This window comes from Scatophagus argus, chromosome 8 (assembly GCF_020382885.2).
Source record: "Scatophagus argus isolate fScaArg1 chromosome 8, fScaArg1.pri, whole genome shotgun sequence".
Taxonomy (NCBI): domain Eukaryota; kingdom Metazoa; phylum Chordata; class Actinopteri; family Scatophagidae; genus Scatophagus; species Scatophagus argus.
In genome coordinates this window covers 22,410,939-22,421,776 of record NC_058500.1, presented here as the reverse complement: position 1 = coordinate 22,421,776, position 10,838 = coordinate 22,410,939, and the positions used below count along the sequence as shown (strand labels likewise).

Here is a 10,838-nt window from a genome sequence, read left to right as displayed (position 1 = left end):
CTTTTTGCTCCATATTATCTGTAGAGAAAACTGATTCATACTAACAGTGCACCCTACTTTAAATGTCTTATCAGCCAGGATATTAAAAGCTGTGGATGTAATACTATCTGTGAGTTTACGAGTGTTTTACAGCACCACAAGATGGCGCTCCTTCCTCTGTCTCGTATTGTACAACTATTTATTCGCGGGCGAAGAAGATGATGCAGCTGACAACGAGGAAGTACCGATGGATGAATGTGTCAGGGAACTGCGCCGGCCGGTTATGTAGCAACTTTTAGTTGACGTATTTTCAAAGCGAGAACCAGTCGTCCCTTCTGTCACCCTCATGGCGGAATTCGGTGAGAACTTAGGCCACCAAGTTGAAAAACAAGACGGGACAAATAGCAGAAACATCCCTGAGCCTGTCGGTGGGACATGTGACCCAGCGGTGACCGTCCCTCGGGGGCTGTGGTCCTCAAATCATGACCGGAGGAAAAAGTTAATCCTGCACATCGACCTCAACAACACCATACTGGTGTCGGACGCCGTGACGAGTCAGGGAACTGTGGCGGCTCTGGACTATTTTCTCACAACTGTCACCTGGGGGAGGATGAGTAAACACGGTAAGCTGCACATTAACTTGATAATACCTTTCAGCATCACACAATGCTAGCAACGTGTGTGTGATACAAGCGCGGTTATTGTTCCTGCCGTGTTAAAAGAACACGCCGAATTCCATTTCAAAATCTATGAATTTAAAGCACACCTCCGTCGTTCATTCTCCTGTACATATAAATCACAACAAACCGTCAACCAGCCAAAACAAATTTAAATGTTATTGAAACTAGATTCATAATTTCAATCGCACATACGCCGAATAGCAGGTCACCAACAATATAACTATCTCAAATATCTAAAGTAATATTTTATGATATGCTCTTTAGGCTCACATGGAAGTGGACATTAAACCAAAGATTAACAGAAAATTTGAGCCATTCATATTGCCTTTCATTGATCTGTTTGTTGGAAGATACTCAAATATTTTTTTTCAAGAAATATCTCCATGTATTCAGTTCTTATAGAAGAGAAGTGATAATTGTTCATTCTTAATCCTGTGACTCCACTTAACTCATCAGAGTTCTGTGGAAAAACTGAATAATTAATACACTACTGCAGTTTTGTACCACAGCAAGACATGTTAAATTCCAGTTTCAGAACACCCTTTGTCAGTCACATCTCACCAGGATTCTTCAGTCAGTCGGTCATCATCTGTTTAGTGTTTCTGCCTTTGAAATCATTAGTTTTTGTCCTTTCCTTTATGAAGGGAAATGGGAGTGGCTGAGTGACTCACCATCCTTGCTGCCACCTTGTGATGATGCTGTCAGTTACTACTCTCAGTTTGGACGGGTGCCAGGTTTCACTTCGGCTGCGGGTCGACGTTTCCGTGGGGTTCTGGACGAGCATCTGGAGCTGCTTCGCTGGCCCGAGGGCACCAAGGCAAGCCTCGCGTAAAGGAGACACTGACAAGAAGAGTCGGGTGGAAGTTAGATTCATTAAGTTCATCTGTGATCACTACTACTCCTTATGCTTCCACTCTCACGTTTAGTCTAAATATGATACTTGGCTCTTGACAGTTGTTGTTAGAAATGTTGTGGATGCGATTCCTGTCAAAGGGTTTATTTCCTTCAGTGACTTTGAAGATTGTTGCTTTGCTAATCCTGAAGTTACAAGTAGTTTGTTGTTTTTATTATTTTTACTTTATTTACAACAGTGATATTAGAGATAACAATGCAAGGGACTATTGCATGGAAAAGTAAGCCAGAGAAAATTACTACTTTTATTGCTAATAGATTGTTGCTTAAGCAAATCGTTTTTTTTTCTCTCATAAAAGACTAAATAATGTGTAATATTCTGTAGCTTTTGCCATTTTCGGGACCAGTGTATTAAGTGTTCGGGCCATGTCTGCGAATCAGTTTTTCACTGGCAAGATGTCGGTTACATTCCTGTATAAAAATAAGTCAGATTTCCTGAAAGCCATACAGCCTCCTTATGCGAGATGCACTCATGTGTCAGTGACTGCTCCCTGACTCTGTTCCCTGCAGGGAGACAGAGAGCTGGCCATTAAAGGAGAGGATGGACGACTGTACCACTGGATCCTGCCCTCCTTCTTCCAGCTGCTCAGAGATCTGGCGCAGGAAGGGAGAGAGTTCGCCGTCCTTTTCCGTACTTTCGGAACCGACCTGCCTCGTGTGCTGAAGGCTGTGTTCAAAGTACTGAATGAAAGGACTCATCCGCTGTTTCCTGATCTGCCTGATCTCAAGGTGAATTAGAGTCACGTTTAATCCTCATGAGTTAAAGAGAGACTTTCCCACCACTGGAATATTTATTTATTAAGCGGTTACGCATATTAACTAATAATAAGAACAATAGTCTGCCACTGACCTCGTTCTGATCAGTTCACTTTCGTTTGTGATGTGGTTTAGGGTTGGGGGGAACATGAGCTGTTTGTTTTCCTGCCTCAGTGAGGGTTTGGACACAGCAGCTTCAACAATATACATACATCATTGTCAAGGTTTGGAGGTGGTTGCAGTGGCAACTAAATCTTGGAATCATTGGTTCATTTAACATTTAAGCTAAAAGGTCACCGTCTCCATAGCGATATGGTGTCCGTGTGCCACAGCTGTTTTACAGTAAAGGCACTCGAGCACTGCCAATAATAAGCACACGGCTTAAATACACCATTTTAAGGGATAGATGTGTGTGCCCATGTACATTGCCTTATGATGGGTTAAGCTTTCTAACCTTATGACCGCACTCGCGTCACATTAAAATGTACAACATTCATTTCCTCAGCGTGTGGGATTCAAAGAGAAAACAGACCTGGTGAGTTAATGGACTGCTGGATTACACCCATTTTCATTCAGCTTCACACATGATGTTACAAAAAAAATGCCATGATAACGTCAGCATGCTAACACACTCCCAGTGACGGTATTGACATGTTCAGCAGCTACGTTGTTCTCCATGTTGGATTAATGTGTCAGCGTGTTTACGTGTTCTGATTGGCACTAAACACAGCTGTGGCTAACAGGACGCCGTTTGTTTGCAGGTATTCAGTCAGAAGCTAAAGTGCTGGACACATGGAGATGTTCACCTGATGGAAGGGCAGGATTAGGAGTTACAGTCACTGCAGTTCATCCTGTCATGTCAATGTAATGTGAATATCTTAGGGATGGAAATTATGGATTTTCTTTTCAGCAGCACTGATAACCAAACCTGGTTCCCATGGCTGATAATAATAAAAGAACTGATTATTTCACATGTTTGTAGTCTAAAAAGAAGTAATAGTAATAATAATAATAAGTAATAATAATAATTTGTCAGCTTATAGATGTCGTGCATCCCTGTCATTTTACAATCCGTCCAACAGCTGTTGGGGTATTTGAACTTAAGTGAGGGACTGACTGATCTCGAGCCACACCGCTTTCATGGCACATAATTGATTAATTAATAAATTAAATTAAATTAAATAAATAATAATAAAAAATTAAATAAATAAAATTAATAATCACGATTTAAGTAATCAACAGCTAATACGACTTCTTCTAAAGTTGTGGCATGTCATTAAGTTAAAACTTCACCATGAAGCACTCAAGTCCAGAGTCACTGATCGTTTCCCTGCTGTTGGACAGATGTGTGGTCATTAGCATTTCTTAAGGAGCTACAGGGTGGTCACACTGAGCTTTCTGTTGCTGGCACAGACTTTTCTATTAATAATGCCTGAGAACGTAAAATGCTGATGTCACAGTTAATTTAGGCCAAGTCTGCCAGAGGACATGTTTCATTAGCAAAATAATTTCACTGCTCAAGTTTCTTTTAGTTTTTATGCTTAGCCCACAGTTCAGAAGGGTCCCCCCTCTTTGTTTCTACCCTGACTCCTCTCTCTCTCTCTCTCTCTCCCTCTCTCCCTCTCTCCCTCTCTCCCTCTCTCCCTCTCTCACCACAGTTAAGTGTGAACATGACTGCGGGTAAGATCCGCTGCAGCAAGAGTGGAGTCGTCCTGAGCCGAGCCGAAGACAGAGTATCGAGTCGTGATGGAGAAAGGGGCCTGTACCAGTACTTCAGCTCGGTCCAGGGCCTGGGGGGCTTTCAGGACCACTTTGACTGGTACACCTAACGCTCCTCAAGCCATTGTTCAGGTGTGTTTTTTATCCTCTGTCCCGTGATCTTTCCTTTTCCAAATCTTTCTGTGCACATGTTTCTCATCCAGGTGGGCGAGTAATACCTTCTCCATTCGAGGGGGGAAGCCGTTATGGGTCGACCCCTTTGACCAAAATGTTCAGCACATCTTCATCGACGACAACATACGCCAGAATGACAAGGATACCATAGTTCATCCCAAGGTACTGTCACTTCTTTCAAAGGGAATGACGTGAATACACCAACCACAGTTCCACACAGGGCACCTTTAGGGAGGGCCGTTTCAAGCAAAAATAGGATTCAGCTCGATAGGAAAAGTCATCCAGCTGCTGTCATTTCTAACGGCAGGCTATTTGGGACCAGTTTATTTCACTGAGAACGTTACAACACCGAAGCCTGATGCCGACAGACTTCTTCCCTAGGTGTGATAGATAATCATGCTCTTTCTGGCATCACCCTAACAACTTACTCTATGATAAGTGAACATTGTGTATGCAAGGGTTTCTGATCTCCCGCTGTTGCTCTCTGCTGCATTAATTATGCACTAAGCTTCTTTGTTCCTGGAAAACGCTAACGGCTCTTCGGTGGACCACCTGGATTAGTCGGCTACAGGAGCAAAACGTTTTTGGCGTCCGTCATTTGAAGCGCTTTCCCTCTCACAGCAACAGCTGACCACATGGTTTCTCTCGTCTCTGTGCACTGCAGACACATTTAGATGAAACTGAGTTTATTAAGTGAGTTATTACTTCTCTCTGAGAAGAAGTTACTGTATAACATGTCACAACAGACAAACATCTCCCAACATGCATTGTTTGTTATGTACGGTCCAGTTTTCTCACATGCTCAACTACTGTGTGTACATTTATCTCTTGATGGTCTCTGTGATGGTTTTTTTTTGCTATAATATATATATATATAATAGTATATAATAATATATTTTTTTGCTAAACCATAAGTTGAATCAGACTCAGGAACGTAGCTGCTAGTTCAGAGCTCCTGAAAGCTAACGTGACCCCCCCCCCCCCATTTTGTGATTCCTCAGGTGTTCTTGGATCCGGATAGTGCTGAGACTCGTACAGCCTGCACCTCTGAGCTCTATGACATCACTCTGGTCCAGACCGACCTCCTCCGAGCCATTTCGGACCCAAGCTACTTCACTCAGCGTGTCCACATCTGTCTGGAAAACTATGACAGGAATCTCCAGCAGGGGGCAGACTAGAACACAGCTCGGCCTCCCCTGTCCTGTGTGTCTGTGCTTTAACACGATGACCTCCAGCTTAGGGTTCCCAGGCGCTACCCCCTGTCTGTCCCAGCACAGACAGTGGGCTGAAGTTTGATGACTTATTGAAGGACTGGAGGTCCAAAATGAAAGTTGTAGATATGGAGGAGAGTCACATGAATACACAGCAGGGGAAGGACCACAGCTTTCTGATGAGCAAATATTCTTAGACCTTTGGGACAAACTAAATGAGTGAGATTTCGAAGTTAAGCAGCTAGACAACAGGTCTTATGTTACACATGCTTTACCTGTAGCAGGATGGCAGTGAAAGGACACCAGCTTCTACAAGGAGCACTTCTCAGATAGATTTTGTTGTCCTATGATGAACTGCCACACAAAAAAAGTGTTTTTGACCTAATTTAAGCAGTAAAGTGGCCAGGCCAAACTCTTTTATTACAGCAAAGGCTCTGTGACTAATGATGCCACGGGATAATTAGCCTAACTCTCTGAAATTTGTGCCAAACAGGAGTAATTGGGGTCAGAAAGGCTGAGAAACCCATCAAGCGCTGCATTAGTTGTCTGGTGAGTGGAATCCACAGGGGTTTTCGCTCGGCTATTCATTCGTCATCCTCAGGGTGTGACACTTTCATGTAGCTTGTCCGTTGGCTTATTGGCCCGCACTGTTTACAGCCACCAGGAACTGGAAGATAATACTTGAGTATTTTCAGCTGGCTGAAAAAGGAATCTGATACATTATGACGGCGGTGCAGTCAGGAAATGAATTACATCTCATGTGTCGCATCTCATCTCATGTGGCTGTCGCTAGTAGGAGTCACAAAGACACCAAGATGTCTTAGTCTCATGAAACACCATATTATATTCACTGTTATTTTCCTAATAAGATCAGAAATGAGCTTGTCAGAGCAGTTTGATCATGCCGAGTAATATCTTCTCGACACATATCACTGGGTTGTGTTTGCACTGAGTTATTTACTGTTGCTGAATTTGTGTGGAGGTTGTGGTAATTTTTGCTTTGAGGATTTTTGTTTGGTGGCCGAGAGAGAGAGCTCAGTGCACTGTAACTTCGTGAAACACATGCAAATTGACAAAACACAACATGTTAAGCAAACATCTCCATCAGTTTGACAGCACATGCACTGCGAACACACACAGCACAGACATGTACAGAAACAACAATGGATATGGATTTGTTTGTAGGCAAATCAAAGTTTAGTCAGAAGGAAATTGGTTGCCAGCTATTCTGATAATTTACTTATCGTTTCAGGCATTTTTCAAGCCGAAATGTCAACCATTTGCTGGTTCCAGCTCCTTAAATGTAAGGATTTGCTTTCTTTGTCATTTATGATAGTAAATGAAAAGTGTTGAGCTGCTGGTTGGATAAAACAAGCAACTTAAAGACATCATGTTGGGCTCTGGGTGGTGAGCATTCTCACATTTATTTATTTTCGTACATTTTATGGACTAAAGGAATAATTGATTACTTGTGGAAAATAAGCAGCAGATTAATTGAAATTGACAGTTCGTTGCAGCCCTGTAACCCGGCTGGAACACAGCAGTGATCTGCATCCGCTTCTGATTCATTAAGTGAGCGAAGTCAGCTACTCGTCAGCAGCGTTGGAACATGAGATAAAATGCAACGTTGTGCCATTTATCTGAACATGGAGTGATGAGATATTACTGCAGATCTGCCGTGAAGCCATCCTTAACATGTTCGCTTTTTATTAGCCCGTCAGTTCAAATTATTTGGAAAAAATACAATAACGGTTGTGCTGTATGTGTCTGCAGTGCATCTGTAGTGACATTGACAAAGATGGTCTCTTAATTTGCTTGTGTTTTGTCTGTTCGCGTGGTTTCACTTAAGCTGCGGTGTGCTGAGCTCTCAGTCACTGTAGTTTTAGGATCTATTTATTGTTAAGCTTTCAGGGAGAGTTCTTTTTAGTGGCTATACTGAATGCAAATATTATCAATAATCTGAAGAAAGATACTGTCACTTAGAAGAGTGGAGTGATAATATGATGTTACATTGTGTTCCCAGTATGCATTGAGCAGGGGATAACAAAGAGTATGTAAGTGAGTACATTGAAAAGTGCAAGGACAACGTGGGAGAGAAACAAAACGCTGTGCTCCATACACACACGTGGGTCAGTGAGAGCATCGCAGCGTTGTGTATGTTTATTACTGAATTTTAATCAGTGTTGCATTTTAAAGTTTAATTCATTAATTATGATGTACTGCTGTCAAACGGTCACTGATTCTCATAAGAACTGCCCTGGTCATTCCCTTATGGTTAGGCTGGGACAAAAAATATGTTTATGAAAGTTTATGAAATGATGTAGCACAAACATCACTTGATTACTGCACTGGATCAATTCACCGTTTCTGTTCTGTGAGCACAGGCTTTGCTACATGTTATTCAAGACTCCAAACCTCCTGTAAGTTGACGAGGTGGCTTTATTCAGAGGACGCAGCGTTTTTGTGGTAAGGAAAACTTTGGCACTTTGAAGTAAGGGTTTTGCACACTGAATCTCTCAAGTTCTTGGAAAATACTGCATCAGTGTGCACTGAAGTCATATCTACATCTCACACAAAACATCAAAACTTGAATGTGTTCATTTATTCATTTGTTTTCCTGATGTTAAATATTGCAATTTGGTTTTAAATAAACACACAAGTTCTTTTTTTGTTAAATTGTCTGGTGTTTTACATGAAGACTGTAGGGAGCCAGCACACGGTGTTATTACAGGGCTCATTTATAAATCATCAGCCGGTTACTCACCAGTCGCTGCATGTGCGTGTGTTCTTGTTTGTGTGTACTGGTCAGATCCACTGGGGCTTAATTAAGGACAGTACAAAGTGTTGTGAGCACATTAGTTTGTCTGCTTTGGTGTGTTGTAATGAACATTTAAACTCTGTGTAATACTTTTTTTTTGTGGCCATTTCAAAGCAAACATTCTTATCTCCTGCACAGCCACATTTATCTGCAGCTAGCTGGAGGTACTTCAGGTGGAAATGAGCAGTAGCAGGAGACCAAATGATAAGGGAAGTGCCGGTGAGATAAAATGTTTCCTCTCCCTGTAGTTTGCCTTGCGATTAAAAACTTTTGAAGTGAGGTTTTAACAGGTAATTCTGATCGTACTCTAACTGACCTCTTCGTCGTGGCACAGGACCAGACGCGTTAATTAATGACATAAGGCCAGGCTGAAGGTGATGGATGATGAGTGACTGAACATTTGAGGATTTAATTACAAAGCAGAGGGTACTGACTGTGTCAGTCAGAAGAGGAACCAAAATGCTGAATAGCTTTTTGTGACATTAATATGAAATGTGTATGTGTGATGGATCCATCTGTTCCTCCAGCTTCTTCAGCTTTTGTCTAGCGACCAGTTGCATAAGTGATAAACTCGCTATAGGCTCACTACAGGTACTGGTGTTTACATTATACACCACTTATGGTGTTGGACATTTTATTATTTAGCCTTACTTTTCCACTTAGAGTTCCTGCTCTGCTGCTCCCTCTCTTCCGTTTCTTTTCCCAGCCTGAGCGACTGTTTTGCATAGTTATTACGGACTGCAGGTGTATAGCACACACAGTGGCTATTTGCTGACAGACATTACAACGGAATCTGAAATTCCATGTTGACAGATGATGTATTTTCAACCGTTGAGCTGCTACAAAGGAAATATCATCTGCCTCATTCTCACTTTTTTTTTTTAAATAACGCACAATACACTGAGGCTCCAGAACAAGCACCTGTGGAGTTACTGTAGAGAAATAGATATAATATCTCTGCATTAACATGTATAAAAATAAATAGACATTTGTTATATATTTTGAGGTGTAAACGTCCATGATCTCAAATGTTTCCAGCAGTGTTCAAACCAGAGGAAAAATCTCATTTTATTCCCGCTAACCTTTCATTTGGTTGTAACTCCCAGGAAGGTGATTAAAACTTTGAGACGTTAACCTCTTCTGTGAACATTTCTGTGCGAGTCACATCAGGCAGATTCTCAACTGCACCGTGATATATCAGTGAAGCTAACAACTCCCATGACCTGCTACTTTACGTCTTTAGTGTTGTTATTATTGAAAGCCCAGGCAGCAGAAAGTAGATCCTGTGTTTTAGCAGGGGCATGTATCTGTTACATGTGACTGTGTCAGATACATAGGACATATAGGACTAACCAGTAGTGGGACTTCTGTGATCTCTGCTGCTGAGCTCCCTTCCTGCTAACGTGCTTATTCAGAGTTTATGTTTGACAAAGAATGTATTTCTGTATTGTTCTTTTTACATGTTCTTTAGGTGTGAAACAAGGCTTAAGTTCTCATTCTAATCACTAACGAGACTAACTGTTTCCTGGACCATCCAACATTTCCCATTCAGATTTTTCTTCATATGTTTACCATTTGTTAATATCACATGGGTGCTAATGAAAATGAAAATTTCATGACTTATAACCAAAAAACACTACACAAAGAGCAGGTGTTCATTGAGCTTTTATCACAGCAGACATTTTGATGTGTCATTTCAGGAAAATTACAATTGGAATTACGGTTCTCCTCTACCATTAACACGTTTTTTTGTTTTATCTTTGGCTCGTTTTCTTAAAACTTTAAACACAAAACTTTGAACACAAATTGTGAAACTTTACAAATCTTGCTGTTTCTGTTCTGTAAAATAAACATGAATAGATAAACAATGCAAAATACCAGGAAAAAATAAAAAGAAATAAGGCTGCATTCTGCTTTCCATTTAGAGTAGCCACAGCAGGCAATGTTCTCCCAGGCTCAACTGCAGGCAAGGAATCTTCCAGAGAGACCGATTCAGCCACACACGTTTGTGTGCTGAAAAATAACCTGGGAATATGATGGGAGGCACAGAATAATAAATTAAATGACAGCACACCTGGAAAATTCTGGTGCACCCCTCTGCTCAGCTGGAATGAAGGTGCCATGTTGTGTGTCCAGGAACGTGGTGCCGTAGCGCCGGAGGACGCTGTCCGGGGACATTCACAATGGCACACTGGTTAGTAATGTGCACCCCTCCTTTCTCTAGATTAAAGCCAGCCTCATCAATAAAAATATTATAAAATATTCATCCCCCAAGGGAAATTCACAAATTTCAGCAGCATCCACAGACTTAAGATAAAAGGGCATGCAATAAATACTAATAAAAGCACAGTAAACAAAGATTAAAAGTAAAGAGTCCTGTACAAAGCAGCATAATAATTTAAGGTGCATGAAGAACAGTGTGTGGTACAGACTCCAGTTCAGAACAGTGAGGAGTGTTAACGTTAACACCCCTCCCGAGTGGAGTTGAAGAGCCTCACGGTGTGGGGGAGGAGCGATCTCCTCGGTCTGTGGGTGGAGCAGGACGGTGACAGCAGCCTGTCACTGAAGCTGTTCCTCTGCATGGAGATG

General features: G+C 41.7%; 1 protein-coding gene across 1 annotated transcript; it reads left to right on the top strand.

Moving 5' to 3' along the window:
* Window positions 1–139: 139 nt before the first annotated feature.
* On the top strand, window positions 140–8,107 carry si:dkey-32e6.3. Its single transcript, XM_046395791.1, has 6 exons — window positions 140–602; window positions 1,304–1,476; window positions 2,082–2,300; window positions 3,986–4,146; window positions 4,250–4,382; window positions 5,222–8,107. The coding sequence occupies exons 1-6, from the start codon at window positions 326–328 to the stop codon at window positions 5,396–5,398; spliced, it is 1,140 nt and encodes a 379-aa protein (XP_046251747.1). The 5' UTR covers window positions 140–325; the 3' UTR covers window positions 5,399–8,107.
* The last annotated feature ends 2,731 nt before the right edge of the window (window positions 8,108–10,838 follow it).

What these genes read in the sequence shown, in the direction of transcription:
- si:dkey-32e6.3 (XM_046395791.1), top strand. Translation starts at nt 326, where the DNA reads ATGGCGGAATTCGGTGAGAACTTAGGCCACCAAGTTGAAAAACAAGAC. An exon ending in GCTGGCCCGAGGGCACCAAG is followed by an intron (nt 1,477 to 2,081) that starts GCAAGCCTCGCG and finishes TGTTCCCTGCAG; the next exon opens with GGAGACAGAGAGCTGGCCAT. An exon ending in ATACCATAGTTCATCCCAAG is followed by an intron (nt 4,383 to 5,221) that starts GTACTGTCACTT and finishes GTGATTCCTCAG; the next exon opens with GTGTTCTTGGATCCGGATAG.